Source organism: Hippocampus guttulatus, chromosome 22 (assembly GCF_054856545.1).
Source record: "Hippocampus guttulatus isolate MCC_2025c chromosome 22, RoL_Hgut_1.0, whole genome shotgun sequence".
In the NCBI taxonomy this organism is placed as follows: domain Eukaryota; kingdom Metazoa; phylum Chordata; class Actinopteri; order Syngnathiformes; family Syngnathidae; genus Hippocampus; species Hippocampus guttulatus.
This window is the reverse complement of record NC_141282.1, coordinates 3,726,300-3,751,340: the sequence shown is the minus strand read 5'-3', so window position 1 is coordinate 3,751,340 and position 25,041 is coordinate 3,726,300. Positions and strand designations below refer to the sequence as shown.

General features: G+C 47.4%; 2 protein-coding genes across 3 annotated transcripts; one reads left to right on the top strand and one right to left on the bottom strand.

The window, feature by feature from the left end:
• Nucleotides 1-522: 522 nt before the first annotated feature.
• ccdc146 (coiled-coil domain containing 146) lies at nt 523-24,770 on the bottom strand. 2 transcript variants are annotated; one of them, XM_086102749.1, is made up of 23 exons: nt 24,661-24,770; nt 24,166-24,281; nt 14,847-14,929; nt 13,865-14,080; nt 13,185-13,242; nt 12,459-12,550; nt 12,277-12,370; nt 12,116-12,189; nt 11,603-11,830; nt 11,327-11,416; nt 10,994-11,090; nt 10,255-10,347; nt 9,891-10,058; nt 8,960-9,048; nt 8,518-8,682; nt 8,355-8,430; nt 8,120-8,268; nt 7,808-8,036; nt 4,332-4,442; nt 4,123-4,260; nt 3,935-4,060; nt 2,817-2,939; nt 523-1,155 (listed from the first exon to the last, which is right to left on the bottom strand). In XM_086102749.1, exons 2-23 carry the CDS (start codon nt 24,277-24,279, stop codon nt 943-945), a joined length of 2,826 nt encoding a protein of 941 aa, XP_085958875.1. In that variant the 5' UTR covers nt 24,280-24,281; nt 24,661-24,770; the 3' UTR covers nt 523-942. The 2 variants fall into 2 exon arrangements, with proteins under 2 accessions (XP_085958875.1, XP_085958876.1); XM_086102750.1 differs by lacking the exons at nt 13,865-14,080; nt 14,847-14,929; nt 24,166-24,281; nt 24,661-24,770 and having other exon boundaries at nt 12,459-12,572; nt 13,185-13,212.
• Nucleotides 17,517-23,895, top strand: fgl2a (fibrinogen-like 2a). The gene is made up of 5 exons (XM_086102757.1): nt 17,517-18,260; nt 18,676-18,880; nt 21,373-21,592; nt 21,846-22,016; nt 22,095-23,895. The coding sequence occupies exons 1-5, from the start codon at nt 17,676-17,678 to the stop codon at nt 22,408-22,410; spliced, it is 1,497 nt and encodes a 498-aa protein (XP_085958883.1). The 5' UTR covers nt 17,517-17,675; the 3' UTR covers nt 22,411-23,895.
• Nucleotides 24,771-25,041: the final 271 nt, after the last annotated feature.

Genomic DNA, 25,041 nt, shown 5'->3' with positions numbered 1-25,041 from the left:
TTGGCACTAAATTAATCCGACAGCTCTCAGCAGCTGCCAACAATGCGTGATCACACACACACCATTACTCCCGAACACAATATCTTACTAAATTAACTTCATTGACCATTATGCCAATGTCGTGTCAAATCTCTCTCTCTTTGTGAGAGATTCCGTTTTAGAAATTGACAACAATATTAATATGAAAATAAGAAAAATCAAAGCTTTCGGTTGTCTTTAACTCATTCACTCCCAAAGACGTTTTTAAACGTCTTTTCAGACTTGGTCCAGAATTGGCTGGTACTGAATGAGTTAACCACATCCACAATTGTAAGCTCCTTTCGCGACTGTATCCAATATAATGTATTCCACAAACTTCTCTCCGAGTTTAATATGTGAGTTCCCGGCAAGTTTTGACCAGACGTCATCTTATGATGAGATCCAAATGCACTTCCAGAATAATAACACGTGGAGCTACTCCACCCCTGGCAACTGTCTGAAGAACAAAAATAAAGTCTGAATCACTGATGCACAACAGCAACACCAATTTAGTGACGTGACTTTATTTTTAGTTTCTGGGAATGTAGTGAATATTTCGAGTGTCCTTATTCCTTTTGGCAGCACCTTGAATTCCTCCCCCATGTTTTTTCATCATTGTCTACTCTCTTCCACTGTGTGATCATCCCCTCCGTATTTACATTTCTCCTTTGAGGCTTTAAGCTCGGGGCTTAAACCTTCTGCGATGCATTCGTAGCACATTAGGAGACAAAAATGGGAAAATATTGCAAAAAGAAATCTCAGACTCCCCTCACACTCTCGTTTCGATCCAAACGCAATGTCAACAAGCTCTTGCCTGTATATACAGAAGAAAATAATGGAGAACAACAGCAGGTATGCTAAAAGGGAGGCACAGTGCTCAGAGATAGTGGAATTTCAATTTTTTTTTTTAGGGGTGCGGGGGGTCTATTTTTCCGACAGTTCGAAGGATTTGAGATGTGTCGGTTTGCGTATGCGTCTCATGTTGGCACCTGGTTGGGAGGGCTTGAAGGGGGCCTGCGCGCCGTAGGGTTTGGGCAGAGGGAGCGCGTCCGCGTGGGGGATGTATGCGTCGGGGCGGCCCGCCGCCGTGGTGTACCGTCCGCTCGGTAACCGCTTCCACTCGTCGCCGTCTGCCAGCTGCCCACACGCGCGCACATACACACACACACACACACACACACACGCCGGGCAACGTTTTAATATTGATGCGTGACCTTGGAGTGCCGAGCTGAAATTCAATTTTGCCAAAGTATAATCACGAAAATGGAATAATAAATTCAATATTTGTGATACGTCCAAACAAATGCAAGTGCTCGGAATAACAAAATAGACCTCGCATCAGTTACCGGACTTTTTTTTGTTTTGTTTTGTTTTTTGTTATTCTCTCAAGCGTGCGGAACACGTTTTTTCAGTGGAGAGTGAACAAACACCGCAGAGGGGGTTGTGATTAAGGTGCCGTGCGTGATCTTCTGCCTCATTAAAGCCATTTGGCCAAGCTCTGACCCAGATGTACTTTTCACCACAAGAATTTGGAGGCATTTTCTGCAAAGGATTTGTGCGTGTTGTGACTCACTTTTATGAATTCACAAATCACCGTGAGTTTCCAGCTTCTTACCTAAGGGGCCTGACTAGATAAACATTGAATATTTCAAACACCTGTCTCAGCTTTTTGACCTTTTTTTTTTGCTCCCCCACATGGAAACTTTGGCTGGTACTTTTAGGAAGTTCAAATTTCCCCCACAATATGGCAAAAAAACTTGAATGATGTAGAAAAATGGTTAGGGTGTCAAATGAAAAAAAAAATTGTTCAGTATATCAAATGAAGCTTCAAATACCTGAAAATGAAGCCATCGTGTCCACCATGACATCCCGATGGATGTCATGTTCTGCTCCGTTTTTGTTTTTTGTTATTCTTGGATTATTTCAATTCCATTTCATTGAACTTTTGACATTTTGTGTGATGTATTTTTGGGGATCAAAATTTTGTTCATATTGGCTTTTCCTGGTTTTGTGCCAATAGCACTTTTGGTTTATACTTTGTCGGTCCTTCGTTTATCCGTAATTATTATTATTGTTGTTTTTTTTTGGTACCATCGTTTGTCTGAGTCTGCATTTGTGGGATCCGCTTAGCATCTGGTTCATTTTCGTATCGTGTCAATCTTCGCTCTAATTATTCTCTAACCACCGGCTAGCTAGCTTGCGCGCTAACAGGTTTGGACCTTGTCGTTATAACGAAGGAACACGCCATTATCTTCAAACACATCGAACGGATTTGGGGAACAAATGCCCAAGAATGAAGACGAACGTATAACATCGAGCATTGCGTACGTCCGGCTCGGCGTCTTGGTTAAGTGGGTCAAAGTTTCTGCTCAGGCAGGAAAGAGCAACCATGCTCCCATGACCTCAGTCATGCAGCATGGAAATGAGGTGATCTGAAATACCAGAGACTTCAAAGCATAGGAATGGATTATTACCCGGCACGAGAAATATTCGCTTCAAAACCGGAGGAGGGCCAGGACGCATGGATTGCTAACAGATAGACAGGAAGCAGACTGAACTGGGGAAGTTTGCGAGGCGTTTCAGGACCAGCTTAAATACTTAAAGTGGTTCAATCATGAGCTTTGAATCGCGTATTGTCCGCCTCTCTAATTTGCAGGTGGAGGCTTGAATTTTTATGTGCCTTACAGCTTGAATCAATTCCTGCCTTGCAGTCTTGTCTCCGTTCTTTTCGTCCTCCTCTCCCTCAGGCGCATTAATCAAGTCTTGACCAACGATCTTTGCGAGGGTTATTTCTTTACCCGCTCTCGCTCCTCTTTGTCTCGCTGTCTCCTCTTCTTGTCCCGCAGCATCCTCCTCCATTCTTCCTCCATCTCAGGGCAGGGCGGCAGGCCTTGCTCCAAGCGCCTCTGGCATCTGTCCATCTGGAGGCACACGGCAATAAAAGAACACGGAGTCAATTGACTTTGCGTTGCCGTTACTCGGGCATGGGTTGGCACAAGTACTCAGTCAGGAGACAGATACTTGTGCGGAAAAAAATAAAATGCGTACAAGTAGAAGTATTGATTCAACTCTGGCACTTGAGTGAAAAGCACAAACTGAAATAAAATGCATTCAAGTCAACGATGCACTATCAAAACAAGTTTCTAAAGCTTGAGTAAAAGAAAAAAAAAACAGCTCATGACAGCAATTGAAAAACAATACATGAACACCTAACGTTGCACATCTACCTTGGCACCGCAACGGAAAAAAAACCCCCCATCAGCCTGTATCGTGTTTTGAGGCTACATATCCAATATACCCAACGGTATTATTTTTTTAATTCAACCACAAAAACATGGCACGATTATCAAGGGAGAAGCGGATTGCCGAGAAGCGAAGATATTATTTCGGCAACAGAGACTCTCCGCGCCTCGCTTTCTCACCCAGTTCTTCTCAAACAGTGGGATGTGTGCCTTTGGAACATGGTTTTAATTTGTTTTTGTGTGAAAGTGAAATTGCAGATGCACTACAGTAGGTGGCAGTGCCGCTCGTTTTTTATTATTATTATTTTTTAATTGCAGGCAAATTGATACACTTTTTAAAAATCGTATTTTCTTTTCTTTCATGTTAAAAAGGACAATATTATGCAAACGTGTACTTCTAACATTTCTAGACAAATGTTACAAGTACAGGAGAGTTGGGGGGGTGTTTTCAGAAAATCATTGAGAAGCAGTGCCCCAAGAAAAGAATAAATTATTAACAATATCCATTGCTTTCAAGCTCCTCCATGTCTTGTGTTTTTATAAAACTGCAAGCTCTCAATCAATCAAGAACTCCACCACAGTTGGTCTGGCTTTTTGACTCCAGGCCACACTTTAGCCCCCCCCCCCCCCCAAATAAGAATCAGGAGGCTGCAGGATCACAAATCCACTCTGACCTGAAGCTCTCTCTCTTTGACTTCCTGCTGGAGGCACAAGACGGCCGCCTGCTTCATCGACAGTTCCGCGGACGTCGCCATCAAGCGGCGGCTGGTGTCGATGATGTGGCTTCGCAGCTCATTCAACTGGCAACATGGGGACACGCGTGACCATGAGGTACATGCGTGCGTCATCTTGGGAGTTTTACCTTCTGGGCCAGCGACAGTTTGTCTGGTTTGCAGTTGTCATTCTGTTCTTGGAGATTCTTGGAGAGACGCGTCACCTGATCCACGAGGAGCTCTTTCTCCAAAAGATGCCTCTCCCTCTCGGCAAGGTTGGCCTCCAGCTACAACGGGAGGGAACGCGACATCTTTTAAAAATGAAAACGTCCGCCTGTGCAAACTCGTTGCGGCGAACCTTCTCGATTTTCTTGATCAGTTCGGGGGACGAAGGATCGGTGCCCTTGAGCTCGTTGTAATCTGCTGTTTTGGTGAGATTATCCAGCGTCTTGTCTCTGACCTCGAACATCTGTATCGTGAAGATGCGAGCGGAAACAAATTCTGCGTAAGCTTTTTGACCCACCAACAGTCAACCAAACAAATTCAATTTCACAATGAATAGTAGAGTTCAAATGGTAACATTGAAGCAATTCTGACACTCTTATAATCTATTCTTGAGGATTAAATAATCACTTAAGGGTTTATATGTAATTTGGAACTGTATCCGGGTCATGGCACCAATTAATAAATTGTGATGATCTTCTACCAGTCATTTTATCTTCAATGAAAACACATGATGCAAATACGAACAAGGAGTAAAAAAATAAATAAAAATCATATGGATATATTAAAAAAAACGTCAACAGCAGAAAATATTTATGAATGCCGTCGGGGATCAAGCAGAAAACCTTGAGGGGGGGCAACCGGAAAGACAGAAGTTGGGGATGAGTTGAAGGAGGAAAAACAGGGTGTGAAAACAAAAAGCCAGACACAGGCGGTCGTGACCCGGCGTGACCCGTCTTATGAAACAGCGACTCAACCACGCGGATTATGCGTGTTTTGCACGCCTGTATCGCAACGTGTGTGAAGGTGTGTGCAGCAGATAAAAAGAGGAGGTGGTGGAAGAAGAAAAAAAAAAAAAAAAAAAAAGAAAGCCAGCGTGGAACAAAGTGATAATTCCCATTTCCTCTGACTTCACGAGATTAATGAAGCCTCTCGAGTGTGAACGGGCGGCTGGTCTGATTCAAAGCGACGTCTCGGCCCTTTAAATGCGGCTGCCTCCGCCTCCGTATCATATGGGCGTCATGTGGAAAGAGGCAACATGCGCGCCGCGCGGCGATGGCGGCGGGGATCCGCTGAGAGCGTCGGAAGAAAGAGATAAAGCGGCGGAGACGCGAGGCATCAAACGGCCGGCTGATAAAGGGGTGCGAAATCAAAAGAATGAAAGATGAAGTGAGGAAAAACAAAAATCGGGGCTGACAGAGAGAGAGAGAAAGAGAGAGATTTGGGTTATCTCCAGTTTCCATAATAACCCGCCAACATTTCCAAACACGATATCCACATCTGACAAAAACAATGATCGCAATATCACTGGTGCAACAAAGTAGCGTAACAGTACTGCCGGCATAAAAATGCTTCATAAATGAATTATTTGAGGAGGAGAAAGGGGGGGGGGGGGGGGGAAAGTAATCCCCCGCTGTGTGCTGCCATCTGCAAGCACCTCTCAACAGCATGTGTAGCCCACAATTCTTGACACAAATCATCCCCCTGCATCTTCAAAAATCTCTCACCGGGTCGGCCGTGCACCACATGTCTCCTCAGAACTAAAAGAAAACAAAAAAATTGATAGATTTGGACGAATATTCCAGACCGATCACAGTTCCCAAACCAGGACACAATTCGAAACGCTTTCTCGTTCATCTCAAATTTTATCGATGAATGCATCGGACAGAGACAAGCAATTTTAAAAACCGTCATTTATTTTGCTCCCGGGCTCGCCCTACAGTCGGGAAATGGATTTACTTTCCGGCCAAAATTCGCATTTCGAATCGGCAACTTGCCGCCCCAGTCGACAGTCCGCTCGAGTAAGTGATCTCGAGTTTCCATGGCAACAACAGGCGATGCTCCGAAATTCGCCGCCATGATTTTTTGAAGGCAAAGCCAACACACGGTGTTGCTTTTAAAAAAAAAAAAAAAAAAAAAAAGTCAGATAAGGCAAATTGGATTTTTTTAAAAAAATGGGCGGAGTTTCAACTCAAGAGCCTGATTATCTCCGGCAAATTACTCGATGATGAGGACGCCCACCGCACGCCTTCTATTACTGGTTGTCGGGAATAGATAGGGCCTAGAGAGGGGGGGGGGGGGGGGAGCGCAGGACCTCAGGCTTCAAGCAAGTCTCAGAACACATTGAAAGAATGATAACTAGGGCCCAGGCCATGCATGAAATTAAAAAGGCTTTATATTGGCAGAGGTAGGAAACAAAAAAAAACAAAAAAAAGTGGAATATTTGTGGTGTTGGGAGTCGGCACAGTTTGAGAAAATAAAATCTTGTTTTTCTTTGCCTGTAGCAGACTTATCGGTGAGTTTTATTGAAGGTGTCACATTTTTTCGGACAGCGGGGAGTAACAGGAAGTGATGTCTCCCCAATGGTATGAAACAACACGGCAGAGGAAAAAAAAAAAAAAAAAAAAAGCCCGTTTTGTTGCCGTATCTTTTCGGCTCCGCGTGTCTCGACTGTGGATTTCCCCACGCGCCGTTTCCAGAGAGGTTGGATGAAAATCGAGAGACGGACACAATATGACTCATCACCGCAGGGAGCGTGCAGCAAGTCACCCGCCCCTCCCTGGAAGAATGAAGTGATGGAGCGGCGACATGCGCCACAAATGGGCAAAGGGGGGAGGGGGGATCGGGGAGGGGAGGGGGGGCTGTTTTGAACTGTTGCATGGGAGTTATGCCGCTTAAAAAAAAAAAAAAACTAACAAAAAATCCAGAGACATGCCAGCAGCTCATAAACACACAGAATCCGACGCCGGTCTGTGTTTATTCTGCCCCGATTAAAATTCCAAGCAAATGACAGCCGCCGTGGATGGAACGACAATGGTCCCCCGCAGATGGCCTAATCCATCTTTGTCTCCATTTGCCGTCAAAAGTGAGGCGAGGGGTGGGGGGGAGGCTCCAGGTTGCAATGAGCAGATAAAGCGGCCACAGATGAATACAAAATATATGCGAAATGGATGACTAAACTACCTGCGTGGGGATTGAATTCGCGCAGAGAATGAATTGAATTGGCGAGCCTCCTCCAATAGATTACATTTCAGCGCAACACCCAAGCGCAGTCAGAGGGGCAGTTTGGAAGATGATCCATTTGACACGGGAGGGGTGCGGCGGGGGGGAGGCGTGGGGGGGGGGATATTTGGCATATGCTGGATGGACAGCCAGATGTAACGACAGAAGAATGGCCCGTGTTTATGCTATTAAACATCGGCGGATCATCCCTAGCAACGGCGCGAGGTGGCCAAGGGACATTTCTCAGTCTCAAGTAGTCCCGAGTCATTGTAGGGATGACAAGAGAACACTCGAACCCGCCACCCCCCCCCCCCCCGGAGAACAAGAAACGTCTCTCCCAATTTCAGGTTCCCATGTAAAAGCCGGCGGGAGAGGCCGCGTGCGACGAGGGGAACCCCCCCCCCCCAGACTGCTACGAATGGAGCAAAATGCATGAAAACTATTTTAGACGCATTTGTCATCTAACATGTTTCGGACGCATGGTTGAGTTTCGAGCGGAGCTGTCATTTAGCTCACAGAACAACAACAACAAACAAAAAAAACAAAAAGGATGCTGGGCACTGACGTTTATGTACCATTTTGGTGAAACGCACTTCCGATGAGGAGTACCTTGAGCTGCAGCGTGACGAGCTCGTCCTCCATCTTCTTCTGGACCAGCACTTCCTTTTTTTGGAAGCAGAGCTGCCTCGTCGCCTCGCTGATGCCCGACTTCAGCTCTCGGGTTTCCATCTCCAGGTTTTCCAGGGCCTCGTCGCCCGCGGCGATGGCCGCCTCCTGCGAGTTGACCTTCTCCTGGTAGTTGAACAACACCTCCTCGTGCTCCAGCAGCTGAATGCCGCTGCGGAGGGCACACACACACGGACAAGATGTGTCGCACGCCGTTTGAATCACAAACCGTAGCTACGAATCGAACCAACGCACAGAAAATTGCGCCGCTGTACGGCCCCTTCCTGGTTCCTGTTCACGTTGAGGAGCGCTTGTTCCTGGAGGTTGATCACTTGCCGGAGTCTCTGCAACTCCACTTCGTTGTCCTCGCGCTCCTGGCTGACCTGACGTCTTTGCTGAGCAACCTACAGGATGTTAAACAAAGGGGAAAAAAAAATTGATCGGCAACTCTGGAAAACAGAAAGAACGTAACATCAATAAAACAGGAGACCTTGTTGATATCGTTGCGTAGCTTATCCCTCATTTTGCGGCTACCGGAGACCTTCTTTTGAGCTTTGCTCAGCACACTAAAAAAAAAAAAAAAAAAAAATGCAGCATCACTTTCTGTGATATTTATGAATCTATCAAAATCCCATCCGCAGTCATTTATCAACCTGTCCTTCTTGGTGACAATACTCTTTCGGATCTCCAGCTCATTTTCCAGCACCTTGGCCTGCTCCGTCAACTCCGTGAGGGCGTGCCAGGCGATCCGCTTCAACTCGACATACTTATTCTTCTCCTCTGCGATCGCGTCGTAAAGTTCGCCATATTGCCGCACTCTGAGGAAGACGGGAACCATGAATTAGCGGCTCGGTCGGGCTTGAAATCGGCGGCGCGCAGACAACAGATGTCTTCTAAACGAGCGCTGCCTGTTTGTGTCAGGTGAGCGTTGTAGATTGTGAAAGATGAGTCGTGTTTTTTTTTTTTTTTTAGGTGAACTGGTCACATGAGTGTGCTGCATATCGATCATGTCCTCACCCTCGCAAACATTCAATGAATTGCGGGGCGTGGCCTCTGTAGAGGAATGACAAAGAGAAAAAAAATAAAGAGCGACACCTGCGCTGCAGCATGGCACTCAGCTTGCTGTGGTGCATCGCGATGAGCTCCTTCTCTCGCAGTTCCTGCTGCATGCGCCGCTTCATTTGCTGCGGACGGATTCAATCACACAGGTGGAGCATTTTATGGCGCTGTCGGCAGCGGCGGCGGGAAGACATGAGAAGGGATGAGGCGGTCGGGTAGCTTTAGAATTGATCGCGCTACAGATCGAATCGGGAAAAAAGATTGCGTGACATAACAACTGATTGTTGTTCACTTGGGCTTACAATCCGCACGTTGCACACTAGAGCAACTGTGACTTTGAGTGTGCGTGGCTTTAAAAGGTGGAGTCTGGGGCGGTGAGTGACATGGGTGTCGGACAAGGAGAGTGTTTTTATAACTACAATTAAAATTTAAAAACAAACAAACAAAAAATTGTTGTTCAGGAAATGCCTCCAAAACGCTCGATGCCAAAAATGAAAACCGAAACTACATCTTATGTTTATAAAACGAACCATACTTACAAAAGATGTTTTTCATTTTTGTCATTATACATGACCTTTTAGTGTTTATTTTCAATTGATTTGGTATTCGCTGTACATCTGAGAATTATAATTTACTTCCTTGTGACTGTTTTGTTCATCTTGCACTTGACAAACACTCCATATATGACAAGAAAAACTAAAACTAATACTAAAATAAATCTAATTAAACAGCATTAAAAAACAACGATTAAATCAAACTGAATAATTTTTTTTTTTTTAAAACACAAAAGTCAAAACGAATAGAACCCGATTAGAAATGAAAAATGTATTTCAACCCTGGCATACCAGTTAGCTGTTGTGTGCTCGAGTTAGCGGCTGGCTAACCATTAGCCAGTCTGGGTGGAGAATTTAGATTCATCAACTCAAACCAATATTACATTACACGTGAACATGTGTGCTAGTTGCACCTCGGCTCTGAGCATCTCGCGGTGCTTCTGGCCCCGCTCCTCTGCTTTGATGCTCGTCAGACATCGGAGGTGATGCAGTTCTTCTCTCAGGCCGTCCGATTGCATCAGCAGCTCCTGAATGATCCCAGACTGCTGCCGCTTCTGGCTCGCCTTGTCGGCTCTTGTTAACTTAGCAAGGGAGGAGGAGGGAGAATTCTTAGCATTGTTTTTAGCTGCAAAAAAAAAAAAAAGCTTTTGGACCTCGCCGCTATTTGTTAAGTTATGCAGGCGTGTAAAGAAACTCGACAAAACAATGCTACCTTTGTCCGCAAGTGGGATTAGCGAGGCGGCACGCGAACGGCGTCGCGGTCGCCCACGCCCTCACCTGTTTTTCAACGCTCACTTTGAGCGCGTCCACTTCCTTCTGAAGCGCCATCCTCCGCGCGATGGCGGGCCCTCTTTTCGGAAGAGCGTCCAACTGGGGATGGGAAAGCCAGAGAGTCACAGAGTAAAGTCGGTGCATTGTTGTGAGCGCCCGGAGAACCTCAGTTGACATATTCGGCTTTAAAGCCTTCGCAAGTGGAAGCCATTTGTGGAATTGATATCAAATCAAGGAAGGGTGAAGCGGAGAAATGATGACACCGCTGTCGTGTTGTGTTGATGTACCGTGCAAATACGAACGCCAGCAAAACTAACTTGAAAAAAAAATAAAAAGCTTGGCTGTAACAAAGCTTGCATTTGCAGAAACCTCTCGTTTGCGACATTTCCCGAATATTTCAAATCCCCGACGTGTCATACATATTTCCTTTTTGCGTAGGTGTGAGAAGTGCTGACACTATTCCCCGATTCCCCTTCTGATCTCTCTCTTTCACTTCACAAACTGTTCGCAGCAGTAAAATTAGAGGAAGCCGAAAGATTTCAGAACGCCCCGCCCCCCCACACCCCCCAAAAAAACACGGCCTTGACGTAATGGATGAATTGAATGTTCCTGATAACAGGAACAGCGACAATTTCGAGTCCAAACCGTTCCCAACACCTGTCGCGTTCCCCGTGCGGTCATAATAGCGCTAGCAGAACGATGGCAACGAGCTGCAAACGTTAAAACACGTCGCGCGACGGATCACCCGCGCTTGCAAGTCGGCGCAGGTGGATTGCGCGTGCCGCAGCTGTTCAGTGGACGTGGCGAGCGCTCGCTCCATCCTCTTGGAGGCCCGCATCTGCCTGCGGAGACAAACGGCGGTCTTTGAAATATTCATCACAATCCTCAGCGGTGTCCCCCCGGGGGAGGGGGGGGGGGGGGGGGAATCAATTGTTAGCGTATAGTGGCGTGTAAAACCTCAATTTGACGTGGCTAAATGCCTCCCCTGGCGCAAGGGGAGAATATTTTATAGGCAGGAAATCAGCAAATCCTCCATCCAGACGGCGTGTTGTTGTTCTTTTTTTTTTTTTTTTTTTACCTTTTTTTCTCTTTAAGCTGCGCGGACTGTCTCTCGCAAAGCAGCTTTCTCTCACACATGATGCTTTGCAACTTCATTTCCAGGATCCCTCTGATAGTAAAAAATAAATAAATGTAAAAATACACGTGACACTAAAAAAAAATCGAATAATTTCACTTCAAATGACAAAAAAATCGAATTCGGTCCCCGTTTCTCGTGTATGTAAGCGAGAGAGAGAGAGTAACTCCAAACAATTCACGTATTCGATGTTTGACATCCAAAGCACGTCGAGTGTACCTGCGCCCCAGAAGCTCAGCTTCCTCCTCCCTGACGACGTCGTGTTCTTTCTGCATCTCGCCGCACTTCCTCCGTCCGTCCTCCGCTCGGGCCCGGAGAGCCTCCAGCTCCTTGGCCAGCTCCTCCTTTTGTGCCCTGAGGTGGTGGTTTTGCTCCTCCGCCTCCTCCGCCTGCCGCCTGACGCCTGCGAACTGGGCGTCCGTCGCTTCCAGCGTCTTGGCGGCGGCTCTAAAGGCCAATTTGTGCAAATGAGGAAGGCTCGCACGTCACGCCGGACACTGAAAGCGGCATTCGTTATGTCTTGACACCGTCGCTTTCAAAGTGGCGACAAACACCTTTTAGCGAGAGGGGGGGGAAAGCGTATCAGGCGCTGAATTGAGCCATTTCGGTTTTCGTGCGCCGCCTCGACCGAAGGAGACTAAGCAGCCCATTTCCCGAGTTTATATCCTGATCGTTTGGAACATTTCCTGCACTTAGTGGACACAGATTGTTGAACGTGTATCAGGTACTCACTCCATCATGGAGCGCTTCTCTGCAATCTCCTTTAAAATCTGCTCAGGTGCGGCGAGGAGCTGAGTTTTCTCGGCCTTTGCGAGCACGCAAACGCACAAGAGAGGGAGAAAGTAGATTTGTTATTTTATTGATGGTGAAGATGGTCACACGCATACGCACACCTCTTTGATTCGTCGGATTTTCTTCATTTCGTCCAGCTCTTTCGCTTCCTCGAGTGTCTGCATTTGGTACGTTTCCATGTCTTCCTTCAGGGCGCTGGGCGAGACAAACGCGGAGAAGCGGCACGCTGATGTTTCATACGCATTTAATGCTTCGCGGCAGGGACACGGGAGAAAACAAATACCTGATTTCCATCCGTCTGTGGGCCACTTCTTTTTTCAGTTTCTCACATTTGTCCTGCAGGGTCGCAGTGGCGCTCTCCAGTTCGCGTGGGATCTGACGGCGGATTAATTATCAGCTGGGGAATGTACCAAATAATTGCTGGTGTCACTTTTGCGCGGCGTACATATGTCGAGGGCCGGGCGAGTGGCGATGCAAGGCCTTATTTCGAGGTATCGAGTACTCCAAAAGGTTGTCGATACCAACCGCCGATACCAGTCACCGTGGCACTTTTGCTCTCATTCTTCTGCCTTTTGTCAGAAATGTTTTTCATTTTAATTTAACCAATTTAATTTTTTCAAATTAAATTGATGCACCGGTGGTATCGGTCACTTGGTATCTGTCTCAGTGTTGAGTACTCGTTGGTATCGAACAACAACAACACTGTGTATATGCTATAAAACCAAAACGCCAAATGTTGCTGTGATGATGTTAGGAATTAGAGGTGGCTCTAACAGCTGTGGATATTACATTTAAAAAAAAAAAAAATCGTTCTCATTGCAGTCCTCAAATTTTGGTGCACATCTGGCCAAACCTGTAAAAGTGTCAAATTTGATTTGAGTCCCGTTATACAGTCATCAAGATTTGACCACTTTTGACATTTTCCAAAGACGCCTTCAAGTACAGCTCAAATTCATCGGCCCTCAAGTGAAATCCACGTCCCAGCGAGACCGCGTGACGATGAACTTACATCAAGTTTCGCCGTGATGTCGTTCTCCTTCAGCAGACACCGCTTCTCTTCCCGGAGCCTGCGCCAAGGTGAAAGTAAAGTGAAAGGCAAACTAGTGAATTGGAAAAATCTGCAACAAGAGAAGCAAAAAGTAGATATTACTTGAGGGGTTTTTGTTTTGTTCTTTTGTAAAGGGATCATTGGACTGAATGTTCGGGAAGCACCGGTGAATGTTATCACGTTGCCTGGCAATGTTCCAGTGACCTCCCGCTGACCTCCGGGGGAGCACCGGAGTGTTCTTTTCCATTTCTCTGGGTGCATCCGACCCCTTTAGACGCAGCGATATTGGCGTTGAGGGATTTGGGAGGAAGGAAAAAGGGAAGGCCTGTGGCAGAATTGAGGAAAATGGCTCGCGAGAGATGGGCGAAACCAGAGCGAGGGAAAACCGAAATAACTCCTGCACTGACGTCAAGACCCGAGCCTGCGCAGAGCACTCGGACATGTAAACACTTCGCAGGGCGGAAATGTTAAATTCCACTGGCAACTGGTGTTTGGCTCCACAAACACGCCGATGCGATAATCGTTTCCCTTCACAGTTAATCAATACCGTCGCATCAAAAAGTTGCTTATCGCTGTCAAATTTTGGAATCTTGGGTTCCGCTCAGGTTGCGAACGCATATGCATGCGTGCTCGCGTCTCACCATTTGAGCCGGTGCTGTGTCATGTAATCTCTGTCCTCGGCCGCTCTCAGCTCGCCGAACGCCCGCAGGAGCTGCTGCCTCAACTCGCCCGCCTCACTCGAGGGCTCCTCGGAGGAACCGGGCTCTTCGCTTCTCTCCGAGTCGGCTTGCAGCCGCCTCAGCTCGGCGCGGAGTCTCTTCGCCTCTTCCAGAAGCCGGACCTCCGAATCTTGGGCACTTTTGGAGGAAAGAGCGATGTATATATCATAATGTTCGTTGTGGAGATATACTGTGTATATATATATATATATATATATATATATATATATATATATATATATATATATATATTTATTTATTTATTTGTTTATTTTTGAGAGTTGAGGAAAATCTTGACCAAGGTTGGATCAAGCTGGGAAAGTAGAAATTAAAAAAATTATAAAATAAAAAAGGAATGATAACGGAGATTCGTAGAAGTGATGATGTAATGTAAACACACACACACACACACACTACTAAATACTACTACCACTACATAGCATGCAAACTGTAAAGTTTGTCAAAAGTAGAATTGTTACACTGGTAAATATTTGTAATGCCATCAAAAATGAATGTTGTTGGTATTTTATAGAAGAAAAGGACTGCTGGAATGTGTGAAGAGTCACGAAAGCAAAAAAAAAAAAAATGATTAGCTTAGCACAAAAGTCACTGTTGTGCCTTTCACAAAAGGCTTGTTTTATGTTTTTTTTGTGGGGCCAAAATATAGGTGGATTGGGTGAAACAAACTTATGTGCTTCTGACTACACCAAAAAAAAAAAAAACGGAATTAGCTTAGCTTTCCAGTTTTTTTTCTTAAATTAGTTTTGGCACACAGGTCAGGTGTTTCCACCCTTCTTCTCGACTTGAGCTTTGCAGTCTTTGGCTCCCGCATATCAACCCCACCAAAAAATTAATAAATGCATGGTGGTCGACGTTTGCTTCCACCAAAAACACTGTCGCATACCTCCTCACTTCATCGCTGAGTTGCCTGTGGATGGCTTTCAACTTGTCCACCTTCGTCCGACTCATTTTGCCCCGCGACAGCATCTGAGAGGCAACAAAAAAATAAATAAAAGGCCCGGCCGGCGTCAATAAAAACGGAGGCATTAAAAACACCGACAAATGCATACTAACTCTTCGCGTTAATAGGTGGGTGCGATAAACCCCAAACGCTTTCAAACAGTTAAACGAACCTTGATCGACACAAATCAAAGCAACGCGGCGCGTTGACCTAGTGGGCTATAAAAAAAAAAAAAACGAATGATGGCCGATCGCAAATTCCGAAGATTAAAAAAAAAATAATAATAAAGAACAGAAAGCGGCCCCCGTATGCCGCAGCAATTCTAAAGATTAAAAAGGCGAGCGGAAAGCCACGAAAGATATACAGCTGCGGGGGGAAAAAACATGTTGATGATTCCCCCTTTTGTGCAAAAGCGCCCATGGCCTTGATTATCTGTTTCAGTCTCTGAGTGAGTTGTTGTCGGGTAAATTTCCCCCCATGGCGTGCTACTTTCGGGTGTCACAATGATGGAAAAGGCAGACAGGTGTTCGGCTCTTATCTTCGGAGCCAGGCTGGTCGGGGTGAGGGGGATAATGAGGGGCGGTTGGGGGGGGGGGGTAACCTTGGCTGTTGGGCAAGTAATCTAAACACAGCCAAACTCACACACGTCGACGGTGCGGCGTGAGTTTTAAACATCGGCTATTTATGCTGTTTACGATTCATCCCGTCGGAGAATATCCCGAGCGCGTTCCTCGGGGGGGGGGGGGGGGGGTCCAAAGAGAGCGCGCGACGGGTTCATCAGATAATGGGGGATGTCGTAAACGTAAAGATTTATTTGGAGGCGTCTCATCTTGCGCTTGTTAGCAGTCAGACAATGTCAGGCCGGGACAAGCGAAGCGTTACTGCCTGCTTTGCCTTTCCTTCAAAAATAAAAAATAAAAAGCGCCACAATCTTCCATCTTGAAATATTAAATGGGTCATCCGGGCCTGCGTGTTCATTGTTAGTCATGAAATTGATCGCAGGCGCAGGGATGGAACTTGATTCTCGCACAGCAACACCCGACGGGAATGAAAACAATCAAATCGATTTGGAAGCTTCTCGTGAGCCACCAAATCAGTTCGGTGCTGTGATTTTTTTTTTTTTTGAACCGTGGCGGATGACGCGGCAGTGAAACGGCAGACATCTTGACTGCACGCTGAACGTTTTTTTTTTTTTTTTTGGGCAATCTGAAACGGCCACGAAGCGTTTGGAGGCAGGCCTCGCCCCTTCTGGTGATGACTTATTTGCCGCCGTGAAAGAGAATGGGAAGCTTTTTATGGGACGAGCGGCGTATGGCGGAACATGTGGCCGGCCATCTTTGAAGTGAGACAATCGCTGAATTATATTTATGCCCGCAGACGGCGGCAGGCAACCTCGGGGGGGGGGGGGGGGGGGGGCCGCCCCGCATGCACGTGCAACGAGGTGAAGAAAGAATGCATGAAAGGCACCTTGCAGAAATATGAATTTGAACGTGGATTTCGCTCAACCTCTCGGGTTGACGCCACAACAAAAGCAAACAGCGGACGAAGTGTGACAGAATCAAAACGGAGGCATGACTGTTTTTGTCAGAGCAACGTTTCTGGATTGATCTCATCTCACATGATCAGGTGTCCACTGTAGTGACCGCTGTAAAAAAAAAAAAAAATTCATTCATTCATCATTCACTCCCAAAGACGTTTTTAAACGTCTTTTCAGACTTGGTCTAGAATTGGCTGGTACTGAATGAGTTAACATCTGACGCAACATTAAAAAAAATGACTCCGAGCACACAGAGAATGTTTAAGCAGTGCGAGTGGATAGAGGGCATCCAGAAAAAAAGTCTTAATGACATCCACGAGCGAGTCCGCGGCAGCCACTTAAGGTTCGCTTTTTAAATTTTCATTCGGCAACGGCAACTGCAGGCGACCGCTGGTCCAAATTGAAATTAGTCGCCGATACTGGACACAAAACACCAGCGACGACGATGAGTACAAATTTGTTTTCATGCTTCCCCCTCGTTCCCTTGTGAGAAAGGGGGAGGGAGGGAGCATTAAATATTAATACAGGACATACTGTAAAGCAATTTGTAAGTCTCTAATGACGGATGCACCCAAATTAATTTCAAGCAAGCCAGTCCAAGAGGTTTGGAAAAAGCTTGTTAGCAGGGAAGACGCTTTTATGTCAGCGGGTTTAGAGTAAGAAGTGTGCCCTTGGAAGTGGAGAGTGACTAGTGGGCGGGGGGGGGGGGGGGGGGGGGGGCTGCCGCCTTCACTTGCGTTCAGTTCAGAAAAAGTGTAGTCGTGAGGGGTGGGGGGGGGGGGAAGCATCCCGCTTAAAGTCAGTCGAGTGGAGAGTTCCTGTGCACTGAGTCGTTTCCATCCGCGGGGAGACGGTTGTCACCAAGCAAATGGCCGCGGCCAAAGGACAGAACGGTTTTCCACGTAAACATTAAAAAAAAAAAAAAGACGTTGCGGCATTGCTCAAGTTCTCCAAGTGCCACCAATACGTCCCAGGCCATTACGTAATAGCGCCGCGCCTCCCCCCAAGTCGCCCACCCTCCCTTTCTCTCTCCCTCCCTCGCTCGCTCGCCCTCATATTAATGACACGGCACCGAAGGCAGCGCCAGTTCCCCTGCACACTCTCATCCCTGCAGGTTGCGCTCGCTCACACACACACACACACACACGCAGACCTGACTCCGCTGGATTGCACCCACTTTTCTCCCGTCTTTTCACAGCTTTTTTTTTTTTTTTTCGTCGCAACTTAAAACCAAAATGAGGACTCTTCTGCTTTCCGCCGCTTTCCTTCTGCTGTCGCCGAGCACCTGCCACGCAGCGGCGGACTTCCCCGGTACTTCCCACCAGAAGTGGGACGCGAGAGTAGCCTACACTTCGGGGGCGGACTCCGGCGCCTCCGGCTCCTGCGCCATCAAGCTGAGACCCGCCGGCCAATGCGGGGGCTCCGGGGCCGGGGCGGAGGAGGGCGAGGAGTGCCCGTACCAGGTGACCCTGCCTCCTCTCACCGTTCAGCTGCCGAAGCAGTTCCGGCTTTTGGAGAAGGCGATGAAGGAGCTGCAGAGCCTGAAGGAGGCGGTGAACAAGCTGAAGAGCAGCTGCCAGGAGTGCGGCGGCGGTGCCGCCGCCGCGCGGGGAAGTGGAGTCTACGGGAGCCAGCAGGCGGACCAGGGACAGACCGGGGATGTGGCGGGACTGAATCCGAGTCGACAGGACGTGCAAAGCGGGGCCAGTCAAGAAGAGAGGGACAACGGGATGGTGTCTAACGTTGAAGGCGCCGGAGGAGGACACGGACATCACTTTGGGAAAATCGCGCCCGGTCCGAGCAGTATGCAGGAGATGCAGGTAAGAGGCGCGTTTTAGTTTCAAGGGCACTCCCTTCCCAATGTTTGGATTTTTGGTGGTTCGGTGATGATCGGCGATCGCGTTGAGTCACGCAGCCCCCCCCCCACATTCTTTTGGAATCGGCGACAAACGCGCTGCCCCGTCGGAAAAAAGTCCGACATCCGGCCCGATGGAATGACCGGAATGTCGATGAGAAAATTCCTTGTCGGGAATACGCACGATCCGAATGACGGTCAATTTTTTTTTTTTTTTTGCTTCGCTCGGGTCAGCTTTGCGCAGCCACGCAAAAAATTTAAAAAAAATGTAAAAATCGAGCAGTCTCTCCCGAAATGTCCAATTCTCGTCACTCGGCTTGGTTCTCGAATCGAAAAAAAAAATTGTTTATTTTTTATTTTTTAAATCCCTGTTCTTCCAGGTGAAGCTGAACAGGATGTCGGTGAGCCTGCGCAACGCCCGCAACCAAATCTCCAACCTGCAAGGTCGCATGGAGGGCCTCAACCTGCTCAACATGGACAACGTGCAGTCCATGGTGGACAGACGAGTGGAGAACATCACCGGGGTGGTCAACAAGCTGAGCTCCACTTGCACCTCCCAATGCGCCGTCCAAACCACGCCGCAATGTGAGCGAATTGCGCCGCCATATTGACAAGAGCGCCGATGCTCAAAAGGGGCCATCTTGGAAATACTTGGCATTAAATCGGAAGAAAAAGCAAACATGTTTTGAATCATCGCGGAATTTCGGTTCAAGAGGGGTTTGTATTTTTTTTTTCCCCTCTCCCGCCTCGCTGCGGGTGAAAGAGAATGCGAAGCTATATTCGAGCGGGAAGATGCATGAGCTTATTTCTAAGAAGATTAGTCGGGGCGGATGGCGCGAAGGGAATTTCGACGTGCCCCTTTTCTCCTTCAAAACTCCACTTCGACGCCGCTCTCAAACGTTTTTTCTCCCCAACGCGGGTGCCCTTCATCGTTCAATTTCTGGTCTCCAAAAGATGCGCCTTTTTTTCCCTCTCGCTTTTCCTCTTTTGCCATCTAATCCCTTTTTTCCCCGTTTCGGAGGTCGTGCCCCCCCCCCCGCGTACTCAGTCCTGCGTGAAACAAGTCGTTCTCATCATCTCTTGCCGAGGCGCAACGGAGGCGGCTCTCTTGACATTCGACACGGGCGGTGCGACGAGGGCGGGGCGGCAACGCTTCGTTTTCGAACGACGGTCGGCGATGTTCGATACCCGGACCGTCTGATCAGAAAAATGAAAGTGAAGTGGATCAGAAAAAATGAAAAACAAAAAGCCAACACAGCTGTTCTGATGACGGAATCTTTTCGGCTTTTTTTTTTTTTTCCCCCGCCCTCTGATACGCGCTTGTCGCTTCATCCCGGATGTTCAAATTAACGCCGACGCTGCTCGTAAGGGGAAAACGTTCGCGAGAAATCGTCTGGGCTGCGCTTCCTTAGGAATGGGCGCCGCCAGCCGCCGCGCTGCGTTGAGAAATGTTTGAATGCGCTACTTAAAAAAAGGGAAGAAGCAGTAAAGCCGAGAGGAGAATTGCACCAACAAATTTGAAATGGATCACGCGCGCGCGGGGGACTTAGCGCGCGCGCGCTGTTGCAGCTCTTTGAATGGGCTTTAAAAAGTCATCTCCGAGCATCAGTCATGCAGTGCGAGGCGAAAGCTAAGTTGCCGTTTGAGCGCGCGCAGCTCACTGTGTTTATCCCAACTTATTTTGCCAGGACGCATCCCCGCCGCCGGCACTATTCTTCACTTTCACTCCTGCGGGGGGGGGGGGGGGGGGGGGGGTGAATTAGGGCCTTGAGGTGACCTGACAGGAATTAATGTTCACGTTCAGCCGCATTAACTCGAGAGCCGGGCCTCGGCTTTTCTCCACTGGATGATTCTCCTTGTGAATGGAACGTTCAGCAAGGCACTTGGGTGAATTTTAAAAAAATATATATATATATCATGGTCCATCTGGCTGCAAGACTATCTGACAGGAAACACATTTGTATTCCCGACAGGGGGGTGGGGGGTAGGGGCGATCTTACGAGGACTGGCTGTCATGTTGCATTTTGTCGCCAGTCACTTATCTCGCCGCAGTCAAACGGGGGCGCTGCGATAATTCAAGCCGGAACCGTCAGAGGCGTGACTCGGCATGGGGATCCAAACGGGGTTGGGGGTGTGGGGGCGGGGGGGGGGGGGCAGGAATCGGGTCGAAACCAAAAGCTGACGACGAGGGTCAAATCGGTGGACGGCGCCTTTATCGGAGCGGCCGCTCAAAATGGTTGCTGTAGGATGTTTGTCGTGGTGGATTCTGAAAGTCTCGAGGCGCGGGTGATTTAAATTTGAAAAATCCGGTATCAGATCCGCGTACGTCATCGAGCCGCGGTGTACCCAAGAGAGCTGCATAACTGAACAGGCACATTGTGCAACATCCATCCCTCACCAAGGCAGGGGAAGTGTCTGCTTGGAGTAATGGTACTAGGATGTACCAAGAGGGCGGGCGGGGTGGGTGGGGGGGGGGGGTGCATATTTTTCCTTCCCTTTCCAAAAAAACTGGATAACTGCCGTGACATTTTGGCGTCATTGCTCCGCCTCCCCCCCCCCCCCCCCCCCCCCAATCTGCAGAAACCAGCGCTGGAAAAAAAATGGAGTCCACCTGCAGTCTGCTCCGGTGTCGCGTTGAGATTCTAGATAAGCGCACGCCGCTGAAGGGTCGTTATATGCAAAAGTGCAGACGTCGCCGGTGAGAAGAAGAGGGGGAGACCTTTTCAAACAGAACGGGGGAGGAGGGGGGTGGGGGGGGGGGGGCGGATTGGCGAACCGTTTTGCGTCGGAATACAGCGCCCGCGGATTTTCATTCAGCACTGAAAACTTTCATTATGATTAAAAATTGAATTACTTTTCTTCAGTCTCCTCCTTGCCTCGGGGGCCATTTCTATTACGGTACTCTTGGCAGGGCTGGGGAAGGAAAAAAAAAATAAATAACAGTGAGAGGAAAGTTAAAAAGAAAAAAAAAAAAAAGAAGAAGATTGAATATCATCCAGTCACAATTCCTCTCACAAATAACCTCGCCTCAATTCACTTTCTGCCCCCCCCCGCCCCGCCCCTCCCCAACCCCGCAGTCATCTTGGCCCCCCGGGACTGTTCCGACTACAATGTGCTGGAGACGAGGAAGAATGGGGTGTATCGCATCACCCCCGACCCCCGCAACGGAACGTTCGAGGCCTATTGTGACATGGAGTCCTTCGGCGGCGGCTGGACGGTGATACAACAGCGACTCGATGGCTCCGTCAGCTTCAACCGCACTTGGAACGAATACAAGAAGGGCTTCGGGAACCTCAGGTAAAAGACTCGGGAATGAATTATGGCCCGTCTCGTCCTTTCGTTTACGGTCACCGGACTATTCCCTTGCAAGCTGCTCCCCCCCCCCACCCCCGTGCTCGTAAAGTAAACTCCGTATGACGAACAGTTGTCCTCTCGTGAACAACCATATCAGTCGCCACATAATTCATCGCTATCTTTTTCACGCCCTTTTACCCATCGCTCCCCCCCCCTCCCCCCGCTCCCCCCCCCCCCCCCCCCTTCCCCGCCACAGAGGTGAATTCTGGCTGGGCAACGACCACATCCACCTGCTGACAAAGGCCAAAGACATGACGCTGCGCATCGAGCTGGAGGATTTCGAGGGCGTGCGGGAGTACGCCAAGTACGACCAGTTCTACGTGGCCAACGACTTCCTGCGCTACAGGCTGTCCATCAGCGGATACAGGTAGCGCGACAATCGAGACGCTCAAACCGAGTGCGTGGTGATAAAAAAGGCCCCACACCCCTCCGTGTGTCATCGCAGCGGGACGGCCGGGAACGCCATCAGCTTCAACAAGCACTTCAACCACGACCAAAAGTTCTTCTCCACCCCGGACCGCGACAACGACATGTACCCCTCGGGAAACTGCGGCGCCTACTACAGCTCCGGTTGGTGGTTTGACGCCTGCATGTCGGCCAACCTCAACGGCAAGTACTACCACAAAAGGTACAAGGGGGTCAGGAACGGGATCTTCTGGGGGACGTGGCACAACATGTCGACGGAGTACTACCCGACCAACTACAGGCAGGCCTTCAAAACGGTCAAGATGATGATACGGCCCAAGAATTACGTTCCGTAACGGGAACGGGGAACGAATGATGGAAAAAAAAAAAAATGGACAGACAGAAGTAGTACCGGAAACTTACTTACACATGTCAACAAACACGAGCGCGAGCCTGTTGGGCAATTTGAAAACGGTCCAAATTAGGGATGCACCGATATCAATGTCGTATGTGTGCGCTCGTAAAAAAAAAAATTACAATAAAATGGTCCGATACTATGACATCAAGAGCACATCACCAGCCTGCTAGTTGTCGGTCTGGCAAGCAGAGAGTTCCTCCAGTTCCGTCACCAATTCATGGAAGCTCCCTGGTGGATGCCGCCAGTATCGCATCTCAAAGATTAGGCTACGCACGAGGAAGTACACGCAACTCCGGAGTCCAAATGCAAATGGTTTCGTGAATCGATGATTCCTATGATTCGAAAGCTAATTCAAAACAACTTGACCCTCACAGAGTCCAAAGTAAAAGAGACGTAAACAAGCGTCGGTGTGGTATCGGCATCTAGAAAAGTGGTATCGGTGCATCCCTTGTCCTAAACAAAAATTTAAATAAGAGTTCTTTCAGTTCTCCACTGTGGCGAATATAGCCGTCTAAATGTTGAATTAAAATGACAATAAACGACAATGGACTGTGAACAAAGACCGACGGTGTAAAAGCTAGCCTCCTGCGGGGGCCATCCTATTAAACGGGGTGTTACTATGGATGATATATATATTTTTTTCTCCACTGGTTCTCTGTCAATAATCCACTTCCTGTCCTCCTGCATCGTTCTATTAAACCAGATTAGACTCGGCTCAGCGCACAGAAGTAGTTAAAACGAGTGAGCTGTCATTTTTTTTCTCCACTACGCTTTCATAATTAACAACAGCCATTCGAGTGAGTTATACAAGAGCAGGATAGTCCCGTTTTGGAGAATGTCGAACTGGTGACAGGCAGAGGTACACAAGTAATAGCCGCCCTATTGTTCTTTCTTTTTTTTTCTCACTCACTCGGCCCATATTACCCACAATACCAAGCATATTTGTGTTTTATTAATGACACAAAACAATAACACCACAGCTACTGGAGTAAGGAACAACAGAAAGAGTCATTGTTTAATTTTTTTTTAAATCACTACTTGTATAATACTGCCACCTAACGCCAGATCACTGTATTGCATCATTGTATTCCCCCTAACACACTGTGAATGAGCAGAATGCAGGAAAGATTTGTTTCCATATTAAGGACGTGTACAGTATTTATTTTTTATTTTGTGAAATTTGATAGACTTTATATGTCCGGGAGTCATAGAAAAAACAAGGTCTGATAAGAATGATGATGTTTATATTTCAGCAATGAAGGAGACATTGTTGTGGCCATTCGTCGTATATTAATGAGTGAGTGGAAAGAAAGCTTGGCGTGTGTGTACAATATATTTTCTATCATTCATAGTCATTGTCATCCCAAAGGATATGCACTTTTGATATTTAAAACAAAATAAAGTTCAATTTCAATGGCTGTAATACGTGTTTTCTTTTTTTTTACATTTATTGATGGCACTGAAGCACATTTGAATAAAAGGTGTTATTGGGTGCATGTACACCAAAGTGGATATTTATATCATCTTCAAACTGACTTTGGATGAGAGTCTGGCTACACTTTGGACTGGTACATATGAACAAGCAATTCTTAATACATACACATTCTCCGGCTCCAATACATGTGGCAAAGAAATGTGCGAGGACAAGTAAACGACAGGAAACCCCAAGCCACGATTTTTTTAAAATCCATACCTCATCCAGAAGCTGAAAAGTAGACCAAGCCGAAGGTGACATCTCGAAAAGTGACGCATCAGTCGCTTTGGCCACAAGAGGGGTGTCCTTCTCCTTCTTAACTTCTGTCTCCATTTCTGGAAACAGACATAGATGGACATTAGATAGTTTCCAAGTAGAAAACAGTTAACTGCTGATAAATACAGTGTGTCTCAACCATGTTCAATAATATGTAAACATGAAAAACTCAATATAAAAGAGTTGTTGATGTCTCCTGTGTCTGGTCCTGTAATGTCCAGGGGATTGATTTATATTTTTCCTTCTTTTTTTTTAACCCAGTGTCTCATTTAATTCAAAACGTGAACAATTGACAAAAAGCGTTTTGAAAGTCACATTATTAATTAAAACCGTTGTTTCTTCTGACGTCAGTCTATCAGCGCTCGTATGATCGGCTAAATCTAAACTAGCTTGCCTCGATGTTACGTCTCATAAACAACGTGAGCAAAGATGACCTACCTTGCTAATAAGCTTCCATAAGGTAGCTATGTCGCGCTGAAAAAGCAAAACAACCGCTAAATACGACCGACAAACTACTGCGAATGTTCGCAAAACCGAATCAAATGACGAACACTGCATTCAGCTGTGTTGGAGACGTCGGTTGCCATAGCAACGACGCAGCGCGTTTCGTACGACGCCATGGAGACAATTCAAATAAAATAGAAAAAGATGAAAATTAATAGTTTCCCCAAATGTTGTTCTCGCTTTCTCATCCCCTCGGTTTAATATAGACCGTAGATATATATTTATAGAACATACTTTACAATAAATACATTATTGTGCTGCCTGGAATGTCCAGCAGGGGACAGAATAGAGCAAAGTATTACAATGTAGCCGAAC